Source organism: Symphalangus syndactylus, chromosome 2, assembly GCF_028878055.3.
Source record: "Symphalangus syndactylus isolate Jambi chromosome 2, NHGRI_mSymSyn1-v2.1_pri, whole genome shotgun sequence".
In the NCBI taxonomy this organism is placed as follows: Eukaryota; Metazoa; Chordata; class Mammalia; order Primates; family Hylobatidae; genus Symphalangus; species Symphalangus syndactylus.
In genome coordinates this window covers 18996410-19018740 of record NC_072424.2, presented here as the reverse complement: position 1 = coordinate 19018740, position 22331 = coordinate 18996410, and the positions used below count along the sequence as shown (strand labels likewise).

General features: G+C 55.6%; 1 protein-coding gene across 8 annotated transcripts in view; it reads left to right on the top strand.

The window, feature by feature from the left end:
* GRK5 (G protein-coupled receptor kinase 5) overlaps positions 1-21397 on the top strand; it is a 248281-nt gene extending 226884 nt beyond the window's left edge. For all 8 annotated transcript variants that reach the window (XM_055247300.2, XM_063625175.1, XM_063625163.1 and 5 more), the window contains 8 exons: positions 2177-2367; positions 5226-5263; positions 7499-7588; positions 9087-9295; positions 13635-13772; positions 18454-18591; positions 18931-19062; positions 20746-21397. In XM_055247300.2, coding sequence (XP_055103275.2) covers positions 2177-2367; positions 5226-5263; positions 7499-7588; positions 9087-9295; positions 13635-13772; positions 18454-18591; positions 18931-19062; positions 20746-20844 — 1035 coding nt within the window. In that variant the 3' untranslated portion in view covers positions 20845-21397. The remainder of the gene's footprint in view (positions 1-2176; positions 2368-5225; positions 5264-7498; positions 7589-9086; positions 9296-13634; positions 13773-18453; positions 18592-18930; positions 19063-20745) is intronic.
* The last annotated feature ends 934 nt before the right edge of the window (positions 21398-22331 follow it).

The window sequence follows — 22331 nt, the reverse complement described above, 5'->3', positions numbered from 1 at the left end:
CCTCGGCCTCCCAAGTGCTGGGATTACAGGTGTGAGCCACCGCGCCCGGCGCAGTCAAATCTTAAAGCTCTAAAATGATCTCTTTGACTCCATGTCTCACATCCAGATCATGCTGATGCCAAGAGGTGGGTTCCCATGGTCTTGGACAGCTCCATCCCTGTGGCTTTGCAGGGTACTGTCTCCCTCCTGGCTGCTTTCATGAGCTGGCATTGAGTGTCTGCAGGTTTTCCAGGCAAACAGTGCAAGCTGTCAGTGGATCTACCATTCTGGGGTCTGGAGGACAGTGGCCCTCTTCTGACAGCTCCAATAGGCAATGCCCCAGTAGGGACTCTGTGTGGGGTCTCTGACCCCACATTTCCCTTCTGCACTGCCCTAGCAGAGGGTCTCCATGAGGGCCCCGCCCCTGCAGCAAACTTCTACCTGAGCATCCAGGTGTTTTCACACATCTTCTGAAATCTAGGCGGAGGTTCCCAAACCTCAATTCTTGACTTCTGTATACTCGCAGGCTCAACACCACGTGGACTGCCAAGGCTTGGGGCTTCCACCATGGCTCGAGCACTGCATTGGCCCCTTTCAGCCACGGATGGAGCAGCTGGGACTCAGGGCACCGGGCACCAAGTCCCTCAGCTGCACACAGCATGGGGACCCTGGACTCAGCCCGTGAAACCATTTTTTCCTCCTAGGCCTCTGGGCCTGTGATGGGAGGGGCTGCAGTGAAGACCTCTGACGTGCCCTGGAGACATTTTCCCCATGTTCTTGGGGATTAAGATTCAGCTTCTTGTTACTTATGCAAATTTAGGCAGCTGGCCTGAATTTCTCCTCAGAAAATGGGATTTTCTTTTCTATTGCATTGTCAGGCTGCAAACTTTCAAAACCTTTATGCTCTCCTTCCCTTATAAAACTGAATGCCTTTAACAGCACCTATGTCACCCCTTGAGTGCTTTGTTGCTTAGAAATTTCTTCCGTGAGATACCCTAAATCATCTCTCTCAAGTTCAAAGTTTCAAAATTCTCTAGGGCGGGGGCAAAATGCCAGCAGTTTCTTTGCTAAAACATAGCAAGAGTCATCTTTGCTCCAGTTCCCAACAAGTTCCTAATTTCCATCTGAGACCACCTCAGCCTGGACTTTATTATCCATATCACTCTCAGCAGTTTGGGCAAAGCCATTCAACAAGTCTCTAGGCAGTTCCAAACTTTCTCACATTTTCCTATCTTCTGAGCCCTTCAAACTGTTCCATGCTCTACCTGTTACCGGTTCCAAAGTCGTGTCTACATTTTTGGGTATTTTTTTCAGCAGTGCCTCACTCTTCTGGTACCAATTTACTGTATTAGTCCGTTTTCACACTGCTGATAAAGACATACCTGAGACTGGGCAATTTACAAAAGAAAGAGGTTTAATGGACTTAAAGTTCCACGTGGCTGGGGAGGCCCCACAATCATGGCAGAAGGTGAAAGGCACTTCTTACATGGCGGTAGCAAGAGAAGAATGAGAACCAAGTGAAAGGGATTTCCCCTTATAAAACCATCAGGTCTATGAGACATATTCACTACCACAAGAGCAGTATGGGAGAAACTGCCCCCATGAGTCAGTTGTTTCCCACTGGCCCCTCCCACAACACATGGGAATTATGGGAGTACAATTCAAGATGAGATTTGGGTGGGGACACAGAGCCAAACCATATCAACTAGGCACATCCTGCATGCAAGAGAAAGCCTTTACCAGGCTGTGTTCCACTTCCCAAAGCCCCACTGCCCCTCCAGCTCACCCTCACTCAGCCTTGTGATAATGGCTCCCATAGCCAGAAGGGCAGGTGAGCCCTGCTTTTCTGACTGGCCAAAAAGGCACCATCCGGTCTTCCCCAGCTGATGCACACATGTGCTTCTGTGGAGGGAGCACAGACGCCATTCTTTTGGATTCACTGGGAGGTCGGGGTGCCAGCCTGCCCTACCTGCCTTGGCCTTCTCACCTTGAGCCACTGAATGGGAGGCGCTGGTGTGAGCCCCTTATCAGCCAAGGAGGCCACAGGCAGGGTCACTGCAGAGGCCATCTGGGTGCAGGAGAGCAGGGTGAGGCTTTTGTGTTCCCTCCCACCCCAGCTCCCAGGATCCTGAGGAGGGAAGCAGAAGTGAGTGGCCATTGTCATGACCTCCCCATGGCACTGTTCTTGCGCTCCCAGGTCAACCTGGCCTATGCCTACGAGACCAAGGATGCACTGTGCTTGGTCCTGACCATCATGAACGGGGGTGACCTGAAGTTCCACATCTACAACATGGGCAACCCCGGCTTCGAGGAGGAGCGGGCCTTATTTTATGCGGCAGAGATCCTCTGCGGCTTAGAAGACCTCCACCGTGAGAACACCGTCTACCGGTGAGTGGGGGGCACCAAGGCCTTCCAAGTCTAAGTCCGAGGGGGTGGGACCAGCCCCTCCACACCCTCGGGCAGGTGGTCGCCATCGCTCTTGGAATCAGCCCTGGTCAGCACCAGGGGAGGGTGCAGAATCAGACAGACTTTCCACTCCAGGAACCTGGGGCCCCTGGCACTGAGGAAGCAAGGTGGGCCACCCTCTGGCCAGTGTTCTTCAGCCTCCAAAGTTTAGGGAAGCCAAGCAAGTGAAATGATGTTCCTGAAACTGACTGCTCCTTCAAGTCAAAGAGGACGGGCTGTGACCACTGCTCCCTCCAGTCGCCTCCATCCCAGGATCCAGGGAAGCTCGGAGGGGGCCTGGTGGCTGCTATCTGGGATCAGTCCTGGGAAGACTTGGGTGGGGTCACTGCCCACAAGCAGAGTGGCCCATGGTCCCACCCCATGCTGTCCTCAGCTTGCTGTCGTCTTCACCCCCTCTCCCCACCCACCTCAATCCCACAGGGACCTGGACATTGTAGGGCCAGGGGTCCAGATTCCACTCACAATGAGCAGTGGCCTTCAGATTTTTCTCCCAGTCCTTCTGAAAGAATTTTGAAAATCTCTGTGATTCTGCATTTTAAGTAGACATTTGAAATACTCCATCATATTGAAATAGTGGCAATTTTTGATATGTTGAAATTGAACAGTTACATTACACTCTTCAGGGGATCCAGTGGAATCTCTGGTTGCTGTAGCAAATTGATTTCCACCTGCATTTATCCAAAAAATGCACAGAAAGCTCTTTAGTGATGAGGAATTTTCTGTCGTTTCCTTCACTCTCTCCTTCCCCTCAGAATGTTAATAATATATTTTTTGCCTGAAAGTCTTTCGCTGATTAGCATACATCTCTGAAACAAATATATAGATACACACAAGGGTTTTTGAAATTCCCCTTGACCGTAAGGCTCTAAGTGTTAAAATAACTTCTCTGGCCAGTTGCGGTGCTTCACACCTGTAATCCCAGCACTTTGGGAGGCTGAGGCAGGCGGTTCACCTGAGGTCAGTGGTTCAAGATCAGCCTGGCCAACATGGTGAAACCCCGTCTCTACTAAAAATACAAAAAGTAGCTGGATGCGGTGGCACACGCCTGTAGTCCCAGATACTTGGGAGGCTGAGGCTAAAGAATCACTTTAACCTGGAGGTTGCAGTGAGTCAAGATCACCACTGCACTCCAGCCTGGGCGACAGAGTGAGACTCTGTCTCAAAATAAAATAACTTTTTCTGTCTAGTTGCCATTGTAATTAGTAGTAGATCTCATTTCTAATCAGTCCTTTGGAACTGGGGGTTTTGACATCTGGAGTGGGTCGCTACGGTCATACTCGGGAGGGGAGGAGGCTGCTTTTCTTCTGTAACTTGGGAGAGAAGAGTTATTGAGAAAGGGCAGATGGGAGGGAGATCCCAAAAGATGCGAAGAAATCCAAACCCTTCAAACTGCAGACAGGAGGGAACCCCCTGCTCAGTCCTGGCATACCCCGACATGCAGCCCAGTTTGAAGACCTTTGCAGTGGAGCTCATCTTGGGACAAAGAAGGTTTTGAAAACAAGAAAGAATGGTCTTGATGACATGCCCTTCCCCCCATACTATCCCCCCATTTATGTTTCTGTTTTGTTTTCATTCAAATGAAAAGAGTCAAAATTTTCCCTAAGGGTTGAACAAAGAATTCTCTACTTGATTGCCTTTTATTTAAAAAGAAAAAAGAAAGCCCTCCAACTTCCAGCTCGTCTTCTTCCAGGGGGAAAGAGAACCACAGTGCCTCCTCCCTGGCTGTGACCACTCACCACGGCCTCTCTCTGGGCTCGGTTCTGGCCAGTGTCCACTGGTGAGCTGCCATGCTAGCCTGGTGGCAGCTGGCTTGAGATGATGGCTACTGCCCTTGTTTGGAATTGTTCACACATCAAAAGAATGCCGTTTAAATAACAACAGCAACAAAAGTATTTGATGATAAATAAGGATACACAGACACCAATTATCATTTGATGAGGCTCACTGGCTGGATTTGGGTACATTAACCACTCTGCATGAGGACAGCTGCCATCAGTTAAATAAACAAAGCTGGGTGGTTGAGAACTGGAGCCTCCATCCAGATCCTGTGTACTGTTTGCCCCATGGCTTACCTGAGTTGCACACACTCTCCTGTTGGCTGTTCTTTTACCCATAGAGAAGACCTTTTCCTATAAAACCAGCTCCTCTGCTGGCTATCCCCCCATCCTGGAAATGCAGAGGCTCCCTTACTTGTGAGCAAGATCCTGTCATCAAGAGAGGAGACGTTAGGGACAGGATAAGGCAGCCGCACCTATGCCGTGCCCCGTGGCTGTTCTTTCTCCCAGGCTGTAGTGTAGCTGGAGTTGGGGGGTGTGCCAGTCTCCTGCAGGCCCCATCCCAAAGGGGGTCTTTTTCCTGTGCCCCCACCTTCTCCCCTTTGATCCTCTCTTCCCAATTGTACATCTCCCTTCACTCCAGGCCCTGTTCTGCCTTCAGGGCTTCCTGAGACCTGCAGGGTCTTCTCAGACTTGGCATATCCTCAGCTCTGGAGTCATTGATGTGTGAACAGGGGCCATGACTGGCCTTTTCCTAACTTTCTCAGTCACCCTCCAGGATTGGGAAATGCCTGTGGCAAACAGCAGTGTTGCTTTAAATTACTGGAAGGAGAGAAATTAGCTGAAGATCATTTTGACTCAGACCAGACAGCCTGAGCCAGGAGGTGGGAAGGAAACACCCTGTGGCCACTCAGGCCTGATTAGCCCGAGGGGTCGACCCAGATGCCAGTGCATCCTACCTGCCCAGAATGCCCACACTCTGATGCTTGTTGTTTTTCCTTTCAGAGATCTGAAACCTGAAAACATCCTGTTAGATGATTATGGTAAGTCTTTTCCTACTCGGTAGCTGAGGCGAGCATTGCAACCCAGAGAAAGCAAAGGGCCTCCCAGGGATTCTCAGGGCTGGGGAGGCTGACCACGGGCCCCACTCCCACTGCTCAGTGCTGGCTACCTGGGGAAGGGGGAAAGCTGTGAGCGTGGACAGAGCTCCTGCTTGGTGAACAGGCAGTGTTCAGAGAGACTTTGAAATTCAGAGTTTTTGAAATTCCCTTTGACCTTAAGGCTCTAAGTGTTAAAATAACTTCTGGCTGGGTGCGGTCTCTACAGCACACTGAACAAGGAGTCCAGAATTTCAGAGATGCTGGGCAAATACTTAACTTCCACCAAGTTCTCCACCTCTCATCTTGTTTGTGAAATGGAAACAAAGCGTCCTGCCCTGCCCTGCCCACCCAGAGGGAAGAAGGTGGTGGAGAGGCTTCTACATGACAGCTTGAGAGGGAATTGCTTGTCAGTCTAGCCAGCTGTAAATGTCTTAGGCATTATGTTTGTGCATTACCATCATTATTTTCTCTTGGCTGTGGACACTGAATAATAAACAACCACAGTAACCCTCACAGCTGTTTAGCCTCACACCTGGAAAATAGTTCCTATACCTTCTTTTTTTTTTTTTTTTTTTGAGACAGAATCTCACTTGCTCAGGCTGGAGTGCAATGGCATGATCTCGGCTCACTGCAACCTCTGCCTCCCAGGTTCAAGTGATTCTCCTGCCTCAGTCTCCCAGGTAGCTGGGATTACAGGTGCACGCCACCACACCTGGCTAGTTTTTGTATTTTTTTTTTTTTTTTGAGATGTAGTTTTACTCTTGTTGCCCAGGCTGGAGTGCAGTGGCACGATCTCCACTCAGTGCAACCTCCACCTCCTGAGTTCAAGTGATTCTGCTGCCTCAGCCTCCCAAGTAGCTGGGATTATAGGCATGTGCCACCATACCCGGCTAATTTTTGTATTTTTAGTAGAAATGGGGTTTTGCCATGTTGACCAGGCTGGTCTCAGACTCCTGACCTCAAGTGATCTGCCCTCCTTGGTCTCCCTAAGTGCTGGGATTACAGGTGTGAGCCACCGGTTTCCACACCTTTGATCTGACTAGATCTTCCCACCTGCACAGAGAAGGGCAAGACAGCATGTCTGTGCCCATTTAACAGATGGAAAGCTGAGCCTCAGGGGAGCCATCCTGCCAAAGTCACCCAGCAGCATCAGTGGGGAGCCGAGGGCAGAAACTGGGTCTCCTCCCCGCAGGCCCCAGACCCTGGCAGCCCCCAGTAGAGGGAGGGGAGAAACCGGGTCACTGATGACCTGAAGAGAGGTCTGCATGGGATGCTGCGCTGTGGAGGGGCGGTCGGAGGGCCCAGGCCTGCTGCTCCCTCTGGATGAGCCAGGTGCCTCCCTTGGTCTCAGAACCACGCCCACGCTGCTCCTCTCTATCCTAACTGTCAGCCCCCACCGAGCCAGGGAGTCCATGCGGCTCCAGCCTGGTGGGGTCTTGACACTGGCCCTTGCTGACATCTAGGCTGGAGGGGTGGGGTGGGGCGGGGGCCCTGGTGTCCATAGGCAGGGAAGGGAAGGGGACGTGTTCCTTCCTGCGGGGTAAGTTGTGGCCGCGACCCTGCCCAGGTGGGCCGTGGGAGGGACAAAGACCGAAGTGGAGCTCAGCTCGGCGTCTCCCTTTCTAGGGGGTCAGTCCTGGGCTGTGAGCTCAGATTCATCTCCAGGCTCTGCCAGGCCAGACCAGACGTTTTCCCTTCTCGTTTCTCTAAAGTGAAAAACAACCAATCTCCAGAGACCAACAAGGCAGGCTGGGGAGCTGCTTCCCAAATTGTTTTATAATTTTTTCCCCTTAAGCAAATTGTTGCAGAATGCCAGAAGAACCTCACATTTTTCCCATGAAGTAATCCCAGAACCAAGCCAAGATTCTCTGTGACCTCAGCCTTCCAGGAAGCCCATTCAGCCTTTGACTAGGCAGGTCGGTCCACGTCCAGCCGGGTCCAGGCGTCCTATTGCATCTTTGTGTTCCACTCCTGAAGAGTGGGCATTTTCCTGTGTCCTCCCACACCTGCACTCTCCCAAGGCTCTTGTGGTCACCCTGAGATGGCAGATTGGAGTCCCTCTTGTCCTCGGACAGATGAGAATGCCGAGAGCTCATGTGCCTTGCCCAAGGGTACACAGCAAGGCCGGGTGCCCATGAGGCTGTCCCAGGGAACAACTGACCCTGCTGTCCCCCTCAGGCCACATTAGGATCTCAGACCTGGGCTTGGCTGTGAAGATCCCCGAGGGAGACCTGATCCGTGGCCGGGTGGGCACCGTTGGCTACATGGGTGAGTGCTGGGCCGCCTGTGTCAACACACCTTGAGACCCACTGGGGCCGCCCCTGCTCACCACCGGCCAAGCCCCCAGAGCCTGCTCGCAGAGCCTCTCGCCTCTTCATGCACTGCTGATCACACGCAGAGTCACAGTCTCTGCGGGGCTGCTGGGGGGCAGCCTTAGCCAGGGGGAGGGGGAGCACAGGGGCCCCAGATGTGATGACTGCTCTGAGCTCTCTGCACTCCCAGGCCCCCAGCCCCACCTGTGTCCAAAGCCAAGCCACTCTTAGGGGTCAGGGCCTGGCATACAGCACTGCTAGGGAAGGCCGCATTGAAGCAGGGGTCTGGGAGGAGAGACCCTTGAGAGGAAGGAGGTAATTCAGAAGAGCCCGCAAATGAGAGGCACGCACAGCTGCTGTGTCACCAAGCATGATTCCAGTAGACAGCAGCCTGGGGCTCCTGCCGCCTTTCCTCAGTCTGCTCTGAGACCAGCGTCCTGGGGGTTGCAGGGAAGAAACCCAGAGTTAAGTCCTGTGCCCTAGAATTCCCTGTCCAATTGGGGGCATGCCCTGGGCTTCCTCCTGCACATTCCACACACCTACCCTCCTTCCCCTGAGAGGCGGGGGCCCCCGAGAGCTCTGAGGAGCAGGCACGCTGCTGCCCTCTAGTCAGGCTGGTACCAACAGCAGCTGCACAGGAGGTGTGCTTTGTCTCTGGTGCTAGAGGGTCCTTTTCAGATTGCATGGCATTTGGCAACCTGTGGGGTGTGTGTCTGTGTGTATGTGAGTGTGTGTGTGCCCACATGAATGCTGATCGATGATTGATAGGGAGGTAGGCAGGTGGGTGGATGGATGGATGGATGTGATAGATGATGGATGATGGATGGGTGGATGATAGATCTGCCTACCTGTGTGTGCATTTGCCTGGGTCTCCTTTTGCAGAGTGTTACATGCATCTGTCTGCCCAGGCTCTTGTGTGCAAACCAGCACGTGTGTGGATGCATTTCCCTCCAGACATACGTGCTGATGCTGCAGAACTATCTTTTCTGTATTTCTATGGTAAATCTGTAATTCGGTTTATCAAAGTGGTACAGAAGACATAGCAAGAGGTTGTTTGAATTACAGATAAATTTAAAGTCATCTTTAATTTGGGTAGATACACCTTTATTCATTGAAACAAATATACCGATAGCACATGTTCTGTGCCAGGTGTCATACTTGTTACAGTAGTGAATAAAGTAGCTCATGTTCTAGGCGAGGGGACATCAAGAGTGCAGGACACCTCCATCCACGGTGGTCAGAGTTCTAAAGCTACAATCAAAGTCCTTTGGGGGCACAGAGGAGAGTCATCAGGGCAGGCTCCCTGGAGGGGGGTGGTATTCACAGCAGTTGGCGGGGTAGGAGTTGGTGGCAGCCATGAAACTGGTGTCCCAGCCATGAAACTCCAGGCCTTCTGTGAGCAGCGCCACCAGCTGTCTCCCTCCTCACTCCTCTCTCCTCTCCTCTGCCCCCAGCTCCAGAGGTCCTGAACAACCAGAGGTATGGCCTGAGCCCTGACTACTGGGGCCTGGGCTGCCTCATCTATGAGATGATCGAGGGCCAGTCGCCGTTCCGCGGCCGCAAGGAGAAGGTGAAGCGGGAGGAGGTGGACCGCCGGGTCCTGGAGACGGAGGAGGTGTACTCCCACAAGTTCTCCGAGGAGGCCAAGTCCATCTGCAAGATGGTGAGCTCCTGGTGGCCAGATGCCACCCCCAAGCTGGTGGCTTCCCTCCCTGGGCCTGGCCCCAGTCTGTCCCCAGAACAGCAAACAGGCTGAAGGGACAGGGGTCTGAGCATGGGGGTGGGGGTTGCAGCCCACCAAGCTAGAGTTGAGGGCACTCCTTGCTGTAGACTGGGGTGGTCAGCGGAGGCTTCTAGGAGAAAGCCTGGGTGGAGCAGGGACACCCAGGAACCAAGGGAAGGGGGGTGAGGGGAACAGTGTGGAATACCCTCACATCCAGCACACAGGGCGGAGAAGAGATGGTCTGAGCTGGTGCCCCAGACACAAAGCAACCTTGGGCCAAGCCCCCGCCCCTGCCCTTGGGCCTCCCGCTCCCTCCACCTCTGGATCCCAAGGTGTTGGTTTAAGACGAAGGGCTACAGGGGGTGGGGGCGATTATTTCAGTCTTTGAACATCTTATAACAAAGTTTTCCACCACTAGATGGACTGCTGGTCACGCCAGCCTGGCTCCTGCATGACAGGGTCTAGGGATAGTGAGGTCAGACCCACCCAAAAGCTGGGTGGGCGGAGCCAGATGTGGGGACTGGAAGCCAGATAAAGGAGTGACAGGAGCCATTGGAAGTGGGGGATATGGGAGTGGAGTCCGCCCGTGCACCCCTGCCCCTGGGCGCCCCCATGCTGGCCCTCAGGCCCTTCCCTGGGAACCAGGACTAGTGGCTGGCTTTGTGGGGAGATGGCCACTTCCTGCTCCTGCCTGCCTCTCAGCCCCCAAGTCCAGCCCATGCCCCCTTGGGGCCCTCCTCCTTATGGTCCCCAGCACAGCTGTGCTGGCACACCCGCTGCAAGCAGCTGCCCTCTAATGCCAGCCTCATAGGGACAGGAGGGGCCGGAGCACCCAGCTCCACACTTGCCAGCCCACAGACTTCCTCTCCTCTCCCTGGAGCCCCATGTACCTGGAGCCACAGATGGGCAGACCAAGTCTGGGACGGGGGAACCACACTTCCCACCCCTCTACATCTGCAGGGACTTTAGGGGCAGATTCAGCATGTGCATTGACAACCCAGGCAACTCCCGGAGTTTAGGAAGCAGCAGGCCGGGGAGTTGCTTAAAAGTTGCAATGCTTCTGCTCAGGAAGACCTGACGACGCTGCGCTGTGAACGGCCCCAGGAGGGTCTGGCTCGGCTCCTCACCCCGGAGGCCCCTCTCCTGCAGCCAAACACCTCTGCTCGGCCCCTTCCTGTCACCAACCTCATCCTCACATCACAGAGCTGTGGGAAGAAGGCCTGTGTGTACAGCAGACCCACACCCTAACCCCACAGCTGTTGGCCCCCCATGCTGCTGGGGCCTCAGAGAAAGCCACATGGTCATCGCAGCCAGGGCTAGGGTGGGGGGACTGGAGGAGCAGTGCAGCACTGGTCGGGTAAATGGAAACGTGGGTGTGAGCCACACTTGGCTGTCTCATCGGGAGATATCTGTCAGGTGCGACAAAACTAGACAAGGGAAAGAAGGGGTCAGACAGTCGTGGGCAGAGCATCACCAAATGTCCCAGGTCAGGGCCAGGCAATCACAGAAGCAGGTCTTGAGAGATCTCAGCAGGGATATGGGACGTACTAAGAGGATGACGAGGTGAAGAGGGCCCCAGTCCCACCCCCAGACCCCAGACACCCACCTTGGCCCCTGGCTTTGGAGCTGGGATCTCCTGCTGCAGCCTGGACCAGGGCGCTGCTGTCCCTCTGCTGCCCCCTGGTGGACAGTGAGAGAAAGCCTGCTGCTCCCAGAGGACCTGTCCGGTGGGTGCAAAACCACTGTCCTCTGGAAGCTTCTGGCCTTGCTGCGGCTTCCCTTACAAATGATCTTGGGTCTTGGGTGTCTAGTCTTAGGCCTCCTTCATGCCTTTGACTGCAGCATCTCCGGCATCCAGGCCTACCTTCTCCCCTCCAGCTGGCGGCAGCTCAGGACACTGCAGAGCCTGACTTTCCGGGAGACCTCACAGGCCCTGGGTTCACAGGGCTATTTCTAGGCTCTGGTGGCTGCAGCCCTGCCTGCCTAAGAGGGTCCCTCCACAATCAGTGAGGAAGCCGGTCTCTGGCCCCCAGGTCTGTCCCCCATTCTACCTTAGCAGCCACAGAACCTGCTCCCCCTCCTCTGGAGCCCAGAAATTCACACATCTCACCGCTTTGTCCCTGAGCCCAGTCCATGGGCCCAGACCTCAGCCTCCATCTTCCCCAAACCCCTGCTCAGTCCCAGCACTGGGCCTTAGCCCCCGTCCAGCTCCCTCTTGCCCTTCAGACATCTTGATCTCACTTGTCCTTCCAGCCCATCTGTACTCCTCCTCCAGGAAGCCCACTCTGCCTGCCCCACTCATCCCAGCTCACACCTTCTCTTCCTCTCACTTCTCTTGGTGTCCACCTGATAGCATGGTTGCAAACTCTTTACCTGATGATGTGGCTGCAAACCGTTGACCGGATGCCAGGGTTTCAAATGGCAGCATATAGGCGGTGTTTTGTTCAACCTGCACACGGTTTTTCAAAGGAAGTAAATGGTAGGTTCATTGCCAAGATTTAAAAATGAGGAGATTTCATATAATAACCTGGATTTTCTGGCTTCTCTTGAAAAGCAGAAGCCCCAGGTCCTGGCTGCCACCCCACCTGGCAGGAGCTGACACATAGCCTGGCCCGGCCCACCCAGCCCACCCCTCGCCTTTCTCATCCTCGTTTGTGCCACCTTCCTGGCCGGCCACTGCAGCCACTGCAGAAGGAGACTTGCCTCTGAGGGACTGCTTAGAACAGTGCAGCCCTTGGGCCCAGCCCAGCCCAGTGCCTTGAGCCTTTGTTGAACAGTGAAGCCCCCAGAGAGAGAAGCGGAGGCATGAGCACCAGACCCTGAGCCACCAGCCTGGCGGTCCATGGGGACATTAGAGGGCAATGCTGCGAGTGACTGAGCTCTCTGCTTAGTCCTTTCAAGGGTGGAACCTGGTGCTGGCCCTGATGCCACCTTTGATTCCTTTGTTTGGGGGGCAGCCCCCTCCAGACCCTGAGCCCCAGGAGGCCGATCTGGCTGCTCACTCTCCCCGGCGTCCCCAGCCAGCGCAGCGCCTGCCCCACAGGGACCAGCAGGAAGTGTACATGGGATGAATATGAGCAAAGTGCACGGGGCACTGGGAAAAGACAAGGCTGGGCCCCTACCCCATGCAGGCTGCTCCTCTGGATTTTAGCCTCAAAGCAGACACTTAGTAGACACCAACTGCGTACAGCTGCAACGCTCAGTAAGGCAGAGGAGAAGAGAGAATCATGAGGCTGGGGCACTGGGAGTGCAGGTCAGGGGCCGGGGCCCTGCGGTTGTGTGGCTGGCCATGGCCAGTCGAGGCCCCCTGCGTGGGTCCAGCCCTCTGGCCTCATTCACAGCCTCATCCCGTCTCACCCGGGTGTCTGCTCCCAAAGACTTCCTCTCCTAGTAACCTTCCTGCCTCGTGGTTCTGATGAAGACACTCTTCTACCTCAACCGTCCCTGGCTCCTTCTACCTCCAGATGAAAATCCCGCCACCTGACCTGGCCTTCAGGATCCTCTATCATCTCTCCCTGACCAGCCCCCTCCCCCTGACGCATCTCTGCACCCTCCTCCTGCCCTCTAAGTCAAACGTGTTTTGGGTGTTCCCCAGACACACCCTGCACGTCCTGCCTCTCCGCTTTGCTGGTGCAGTTCCCTCTACCTGTATACCCCTCCCCCTACCCACACCTTGAAAGCCTATTCGTCCTACAAGACTCAATTTAAATACCTCTTCCCCATGCAGCTCCCTGACCCCCAGCTGGCAGCCGGTCATGCCCCCTGCCCCCGGGGTGCCCGATCTGTATCACCTGGATGCGTCCTCTGAGCATGATTAGCCCCCCATGAGTCTGAGCACTCCTAGAGGCCGAGTTCCTCGGTGGTGCCTTCTCTATCAGGAAGGGGCTTGCACCCAGGAAGTACAACTCTGCAAATTAGCTGAGTGTGTGCAGGAGAGAGAGCTATTGATGCAGTCCTTGACTTTTGTTGCTTACCCTACACAGAAGAGGTGACAGTGACTCGACACCCATTAATGAGTGCCCACCATAACCCAGGAACGAGGTCCATAATCCTGGGAGAAACAAGATTCCTGCCCTCCTGTCCCATCAGGCATCTAGCCAGGCTGTGAATGTGTGAGCACAGATGCACGCCAAGACTCAGGCAGCCCTGAAGCGAGACCTTTGCAGGGTGGGGCAGCGTGTCTTGGGTTCCTAGGCATGGTGCAGACACTGTGGAGGCAGGAGGTCCGGGCAGGAGGAGAGGCCCAGGGGACCTGGCTTCATGGGGCTCTCTGTTTCAGCTGCTCACCAAAGATGCAAAGCAGAGGCTGGGCTGCCAGGAGGAGGGGGCTGCAGAGGTCAAGAGACACGCCTTCTTCAGGAACATGAACTTCAAGCGCTTAGAAGCCGGGATGTTGGACCCTCCCTTCGTTCCAGACGTGAGTAGCCTCCCCCAGCCCCCAGCAGCTCTTTTCGCAGGGTACCCAGGGCTGCCCCCCAGTGCTGCCTCACAGTGAGCTGGTGCAGAGTGTGGGGCACATTGTGTCTTTGTGGGGACCAGAGTCCCCTCCCGGCCACTTCTCTCCTAAGCTGCAGATGGACTTCATGCCAGGCAGTGCAGAAGAGGTGTGGGCCAGGGAGCCCACATTTGCTGTCCAGAGACTTGGGCACTTTCCCGGGTCTGGGGGTCCTGGACAGATTCCTTCTAAGCATCAGTTTCCTCCCTGTCCAATGAAGCCAGTAACATGCCTCCCACCTGCCTGGGAGATTTGAGGGTGAAATGAGAACTGAATGGGGAATGCTTTCAAGAGCATTGAGGGCCACCACGTTCAGTTCATCTTGACCAGCGTGCATGCATTGAGCACCTACTGTTGACACCAGGTTCTGGGCCAGGCAGAAACAAAAGAGGCCCCTCCCCCAGCAGCTCACATTGCAGGGAGTTGCATCTTCCCAGGAGGTCCCCAGGTCCCCCGGTCGGTGTGTGAGGCAAGATTCCAGCTGAGGTAGAATTGTCCTTGAAAGTCCCCTACATGGTCTATAAATCATGAGCTCTCAGCTGGATCAGAGGCCCAAGAGTGGCAGACCAGGCAGAGGCTGGGTGATCTGTGTGGGATACGTGCTGTGATTCCGGGGCCTACTGTGTTTAAAGTCCGGGAGTCAGAAGCCAGGAAGGCCTGCTGTGCTTCGGCTCCTGCCACGCTCCCGCAGATGACCCCTTGCCGGCAGTGGGGAGTGGGCCAGGGACTGTGGAGGCTGTGGGAGCAGCGGTGTGCTGCAGGCGAATGACTGCCTCTCCAGAGAGCTCACGTGCACATCTCTTCCCAATTCTGTGTCCAATGGCTTGGCGTCGGTAGCTTACAGTAGATCCCAGTGGTAGCATCTGCACAGCAGCAATTTGCAAATGCTACAAATCAGGGCCTCCACGTCCCCCTTCCGCAGAACCAGTGGTTATCACTTACCAGTACCGCCCTGAGTGGAGGCGGGTGGGGACCGTCCTTGAAACTCTGGCACCCCCTGTAGGTGGGGATCCCCTGGTCCTCTGGGACAGCAGCTGGCTTGGGAAGCTGCTGGGTGCGGATCAGTGTCCATGGCAACCACACCACAGACCCCGTCCGGCCAAGGATGGCATCAGTGTGATGGGTAATCAGGGAATGTTTTCTGGAAAAACACGGGGGCCGCTGAGAATATAAAGAGTAGGCCAGGCACGGTGGCTCATGCCTGTAATCCCTGCACTTGGGAAGGCTGAGGCAGTCGGGTTAGGAGTTCGAGACCAGCCTGACCAATGTGGTGAAACTCCCTCTCTACTAAAATACAAAAATTAACCGGGCGTGGTGGCACGCACCTATAATCCCAGCTACTCAGGAGGCTGAGGCAGGAGAATCACTTGAACCCAGGAGGCAGAGTTTGCAGTGAGCCGAGATTGTACCACTGCGCTCCAGCCTGGGCGATGGAGCGAGACTGCATCTCAAAAAATAAAAAGTGAAAGTCACTGAATGCTACAAACTCAATCTGCAGATGAGCTTGAGCAGGCAGGGGGAGGATGGCAATCACAGCATTACTCTCGACCCTGGCTGCCTGGGGAACCGCCTGGGAGCATGAACAACACTCGCCATGGATGCAGTCCCCAGGGAGTCTGGGGTAAGACTTGGGCTTCGGGAGTTTTGAAACCTCCCCAGCTGATTCTAGCGTGCAGCCAGGGTTGACAGTCACTATTATAGGAAGTGCCACGTGCAAGGAGTGTGTTGTTTATTTGTTGTTTGTTTTCAGTGTCAAGGGCTTTGGGAGTGGCCACTCCTTGGTGTTCCAGGAAACCACATAGTGTGGGTGCATGAACATCACGGTTGTGCCATTGGGCTGATGTCCGAAATTGGAGAGGATGTGGGCACCCAGACTGGGAGTGTGGCAAAGGTTTGGAACCCGGGTGGCCATCCTTGTGGCCTCTGGGCTACCTGTTGCTATGGTGATGGGCTGAGATTAGTCATGGCATTGGAACTATTCCTCTACCTTCCAGCACACTCCAGGTCCCATGCCAGACCCCAAGGGAGATCCCATGGCGCACAAAATGGTTGGTTGTTTCCTTCATGGAACTTCCAGTCTGAAGAGGAGCGGGGGTGTCAGCAAAACCCCTTAAATAGAAGTAGAAATATGAGTCACAAGAGAAGAGAACAGGCAGCCTCGGGGAAGATTGGAGAGTAGCGGGGCCTCCGTGCGTGCACCCAGGCACGGCTGGGGAAGAGCGCTCCAGGCCCCGCCAGCAGTGTGTGGAAGGAGGCGGCTCTGAGGGTCAGGGCGACCGACTGTCCTGCTTTGCCTGGGACTGTCCTGCTTTTAGCACTGAAAGTCCTGTGTCCTGGGGAGACAGGGACAGTTGGTCACCCTGGGAGTGACCCTGGCCACTTCGAATCAGGGCATTAGGATGAGGTAGCAGAGCCCTGCAAAGCACACAGCCTGACAAGGTGCACAGAGCAGCCCACCGGTGCCCTCCTCCCCCCGCCGTGTACCCTGTGGCCCAGGGCCTCTGTTCCTGGCATCCGAGGCCTCAGGTGAGCAAAGGTTGCAGGCCCCGGAGTGCGAAGCCACTGTGAGCTGGGGACTTTGCCTTTTCCCCACTGGCCCTCCCCAGGCTGCACGCCAGCCCCCCCAGTCATCCCTGCCAGCCCCCCACAGTCATCCCTGCCAGCCCCCCACAGTCATCCCTGCCAGCCCCCCCACAGTCATCCCTGCCAGCCCCCCCAGTCATCCCTGCCAGCCCCCCACAGTCATCCCTGCCAGCCCCCCCAGTCATCCCTGCCAGCTCCCCCAGTCATCCCTGCCAGCTCCCCCCAGTCATCCCTGCCAGCCCCCCACAGTCATCCCTGCCAGCTCCCCCCAGTCATCCCTGCCAGCCCCCCACAGTCATCCCTGCCAGCCCCCCCCACAGTCATCCCTGCCAGCCCCCCCAGTCATCCCTGCCAGCCCCCCACAGTCATCCCTGCCAGCCCCCCCAGTCATCCCTGCCAGCTCCCCCCAGTCATCCCTGCCAGCCCCCCACAGTCATCCCTGCCAGCCCCCCCCAGTCATCTCTGCCAGCCCCCCCCCAGTCATCCCTGCCAGCCCCCCACAGTCATCCCCACACCACTGTCGGGGCTGCTGCCACGCTCTTAAACCGCGGGCGCTGGTAGTGATGATGTCATCTTTTTCACTTCCATTGACTCTTTTCTTTTTAAATAAAAATGAACGTATTTTAAAAGGAAACCTTTCCAAGGAAATAATAGCCATGAAAGAGGGGTTTGGGTGTGCCAGGTAACTTTCTGTTCCATTACAGATTTTTAAAATACGTTCATTTGTTAACATTCCTCTGCAAGCCACCCAGGGCCAGCTTCGTGAGCTTGACCTGGGCACCCGCTAGGGCACCCTGGGTCCCCACACCTGGCTCAGTGCCCTCTGTTGCCATCTTAAAATTCTAAATGTGGAACATGGACCCTGCGTTTTCATTCTGCGCTGGCCGTGTGAATGATGTGGTCTTGCTTCCAGCTAAAAGTCCGCTGAGTTACACGGTGGCGTGCACCCGGGCTTTGGGAACTAGAGAAGGGTCGCAGCTCTGCAACTGGACACCCCTGCCCCCACTCCTGCTTCCGCCCACGTGCACTTGGGCCCATGGTTTGCTCTGCTGGGGACAGCATGGCCTCGAGCCTTGAGCTGGGGACCAGAGCAGACTGGAGGAGAGAGTCCCAGAAAGTGCTGAGCCCTGAGACCATTGCTAGAACCTTCCTGGCATGGGGGAGCCCACGCTGAGCCAGTGCACTGATTCACAACCTTCGAATTAGCCAAATGTCAGGAGACTGTAAGCAGGAGGTAGCCTCTACCCTCCAGTGACAGATGTGTCACCAGGTCTGGGGATCCCTTCGCACCCCACCTGGGGCTGTCTCTATAAAGGCCTCATCTCCAGAGCCTCTGGGAAGCCTCCACGCACCAACCTTGAACTCTTAGAGGGCAGGGTCCACCCAGGTTCATCTCTGCCCTGGCATAGAGCAGGCCCCCAGTGCACAGCTGAGGGACGAGTAAGGTAAAAGATATGCCCACCATAATAATACCAGCTCCCAGTTACGGGCGCCAGGCTCGGTGGCCAGCACTGACAGCAGCCCTGTCACTCAGGTGCCTCGTTGTCCCCATTTTGCCGGTAAGGAAACAGGACATAGGCCTCAGGGGATGAGACTTCTCCAAAGTTCCTAAGCCCCACAGCTGGGACTTCAGCCCACGTCTGTCCAGTACGGGTAAGGGAGTGATGGCAGGAAGGAGCCCCGGGCTGGGCACCCAGGTGCCCCGAGCTCCTGTGTCACCGCAGCCAGGGTCCTCTTCATGGATCTGAGAGAGGGCTGCACTGTCATCTGGAGGGGTCGCAAAAAAAAAACACAGGCCGTCATCTGAGGTGGGCAGGAAGCCCAGCCAAGCCACTGGGGCCGACCCCTCCCCTGGACTCACCTGCCCCTGAGCCACACACCCTCCAGCCACAACCCGCAGCAGTTCTTGGGGTGGGTCCTGGGAAGACTCCCCTCTGCTCCCCAAAACCCCAAGGCCTGGCTCAGGGCCACTGGAGCCACAGGCAGGACACATGTGTGACCGGCCCTGTGCCCCTGGCAGCCCCGTGCCGTGTACTGTAAGGACGTGCTGGACATCGAGCAGTTCTCCACTGTGAAGGGCGTCAATCTGGACCACACAGACGATGACTTCTACTCCAAGTTCTCCACAGGCTCTGTGTCCATCCCATGGCAAAACGAGGTGAGCGGGGCAGGCCACTTGCTTTGGTCTGGGTGGGATAGAGGGACTGATGGGGGGAAGGAGGCATTGGGAATATGAGTTTGGCAGTGGCAGGATGAGCACATGACTTCTATTTTCTCCACGAAGGCAGCACACAAAAGCTGTCAGTGGCCAGGTAGGGAGCTGTAGCCACCAGGAGCCAGTCATTGACGGGGAGCCTCGCCCAGCCCCCGAGACCTGGAGGGCGTGTGGCTCAGGGGCAGGTGAGGCCAGGGGAGGGGTCAGCCCCAGTGGCTTTGCTGCTGGGCCTCCTGACTGCCCCAGTTGACAGCCTGTGTTTTGTTTTCACGGCCCCTCCAGATGATAGAAACAGAGTGCTTTAAGGAGCTGAACGTGTTTGGACCTAATGGTACCCTCTCGCCAGATCTGAACAGAGATCACCCTCCGGAACCGCCAAAGAAAGGGCTGCTCCAGAGAATCTTCAAGCGTCAGGTGAGACACCCATGCCTGGCCAGTCCTGGTGTCAGCCCCGAGACCCCGGCTCACTTCCACGGGAAATGAGAAGACCCTTGGGGGGCTCAGAAGTCTGGGGCAGTAGCAGCTTGGAAGGGCAACTGATATGTCTGAGGCCCCTGACACCCACTGCAGCTGATGGGAGCCCCAGGGAGAAGGGCAGGGCCAGCCCAAATTCACCCTCCCTCTGGGTTTCTCCACCTTGACACTATTGGCACCTAGGGCCAGTTAATTCCTTGTCATGGTGCTGTCTTGTGCATCATAAGATTTGGGGCAGCAAGTTTGGCCTCCACCCACCGGATGCAGCAACATCCCATCCCCCAGTCGTGAGAGCCCATAAAGGAGCCAGACATTGCTGAATGTCCTTAGGGGCACAGTCACCCCTGGTTGAGAGCCACTGCCCTCTCTGGCCCTTATGAAGCCTCAGTCATGTAAAGACTGAACATCATAAGCCCAGAGAGAACTGGGGGTAGAAGCTGACCCCGCAGAACCTTCTAGCTCCTGGGATGGCCCCCATCCAATGCTGTGCCCTCCAGCTGGCAGCCAGAGGAGACAGGGCCCTTGGGAAATGACAGTCAGAGCCTGGCCCTGGTAAGGGTTGGTGTGGGCCAATGGAGGAAATGCTGGGGAAGGGCCCCCACCTCACCGCACACCATGAAGGTGGCCACCATACACCCCATCTTGGCCTGGCCCTTGAGGAAGCTGTGGCCCAGTGTGCCCATCCTGGAGCCTGGGAGGCTCCCTCTCCTAGTTCTGCTCCTTCCTCCTCCCCACAGAGAGCCAGCTCCAGGACGGGCACACTCAGCCAGTGATAATATAAAAATACAATGCTTCAATGCTTCCATCAAGTAAAATGGAAGTTCCAGAAAGAATGACCTCTCCTTCCCCTGATGGCCAGGCGTACTAAGAACACTCTGGGTCCTAGAAAAAGAAATTACCATGGAGTCTCACAGACCCGGGTTCAAACCCAGCCCTGACACTTCTTGGTTATGTGGCAACTTATGGAACCTCTCCCGCCTCAGTTTTCCTGCCTGAAACATCAGGATAGAAATGCCCGCTGCCTAGAGCCATGGGTGGCGGCCCTTAGCACTGTGTGGGCACCAGCACCTGTGAAGCAAATACTTCTTGCCTCCCTCCTCCTCCCCTCTGCAACATGAAGGGCCCAGCACCCACGGGATGCAGAGGGAAGGCCTGAGCAATGGGAACGACCGCCCATCTCTCCCAGGCCGGCCCTCACTAGAGCCCTTTACATATGAGGCCCCATTGTATCCTCCCAGCCACCCTGTGCGGAAGCTGCTCTTCTCCCGTGTTACAGGAGAGGAAACCGGGAGATGGAATTGCATGCCCAAGGCCACTCTGCGAGGGAGGGGAAGACTGAGAATTCCAGCCCAGGCAGTGTAACCCCAGGCCTGCAGGCTTAACCAAGGTGGATATTATACAAGGGGCCGCCTCCACCCTGATTGGAGGTTCTGTTAATGCCATGGCTCTTCCCAGGTACCTGTGCCTCCAGGGGTGGCCCTTGCACCTGGCTGTGAGGGGAGACTGCAAAAGGCAATAAAAAGCAAGGGTTGGAGCTGGCGGAGGCAGCCCCTGACCCATCCCCAGGGCTCCCAGGACTGACTTCTGCTCTCTCCACCCCGTCTCCCCCAACCCCAACCCCAGCATCAGAACAATTCCAAGAGTTCGCCCAGCTCCAAGACCAGTTTTAACCACCACATAAACTCCAACCACGTCAGCTCGAACTCCACCGGAAGCAGCTAGTCTCGGCTCTGGCCTCGAAGTCCACCGTGGAACCAGCCCGGACCCTTCTCCTTAGAAGCGGAAGTAGTGGAGCCCCTGCTCTGGTGGGGCTGCCAGGGGAGCCCCCGGGAGCCGGGGAAGGAGGCCGTCCATCCCGTCGACGTAGAACCTCGAGGTTTCTCAAAGAAATTTCCACTCAGGTCTGTTTTCCGAGGCGGCCCCGGCCGGGGTGGATTGGATTTGTCTTTGGTGAACATTGCAATAGAAATCCAATTGGATACGACAACTTGCACGTATTTTAATAGCATCATAACTAGAACTGAATTTTGTCTTTATGATTTTTAAAGAAAAGTTTTGTAAATTTCTCTACTGTCTCAGTTTACATTTTGTATATTTGTATTTAAATGAAAGTGAGACTTTGAGGGTGTATATTTTCTGTGCAGCCACTGTTAAGCCATGTGTTCCAAGGCATTTTAGCGGGGAGGGGGTTACCAAAAAAAAAAAAAATGTGACTCAAGACTTCCAGAGCCTCAAATGAGAAAATGTCTTTATTAAATGTAGAAAGTGATCCACACTTCACCTTTAAAGGATTGGTTGTATTTACCCACATCTATCTCTGGAGCCATTTCCTCACATTGGTGTCACCCTTCTGTCGGCTTGGAACAATCTGAATTAAATGTTCCAGACACACGTGGGACTTCTCCCTCCCAGCCAGAATGTCCTCTCCTGGGGCCCTCGGAGTTGCCTAGGCTGAGCCCTTCTCAAGGGGCACGCCGAGCCACTGTTGCACCCACCTCTGTCTGCTCTTCCTTCAGGAAGGCGGCTGGCGCGCGGATCTAGATGTTTGCAGCCTGGTGGGCGACGGGCCTCTTTCCTTCTAAGCAGGTCCTGACTGCTAAAGCCAGTCATTTTCGAGAGGTTTGCCTTGGGGGATTTTTGTTCTATCTTTAACAGAAGCATAGGATCGTAAAGATTTGTCACGAAACCCCAAGTGTCCCAAAGCCTCGGGGCCCACGGGAGCATCGGGAAGTGAGGCAGTGCGCTCATCCTGACGAAGCAGCGTCGTGTCTGTAGCAGGGAGGGAGGCTGGCCCAGGGACCCAGCATGTTCCTGAAGCGTTCACAGGGTTTCCAGACCTTCGCAGCCCCATCAATGTGCTGGCCCATGTGGCATGGATGGGGCAGTCTCTCCGGGCAAACGAGAGGCCCAAGGAGAGACCAAGCCACCAAAGAGCTCAAGACAAAGTCACTGTTCCTTCCCCCAGGAAGGTGGGGCAGAGGCAAGATCTGTCAGACATTTCAAAGTTTCAGGCAGGAGCTCCCAGAGGACTTGGTGGCTTTGCCAGCCCAGGGGCCTCTGAAGGCAGCCCCCAGACCCTTGTAGCAGGGCTGTCCATCCCCAAGGAGCAGCTGGCCACCTCCTCCTGCCTTGATGAAGTGACCAGGGGCCAATCTGCTCCCACCTCCCGTCCAGGACAGGGTGAACATTTGACCTCACTGTCCCCTGCC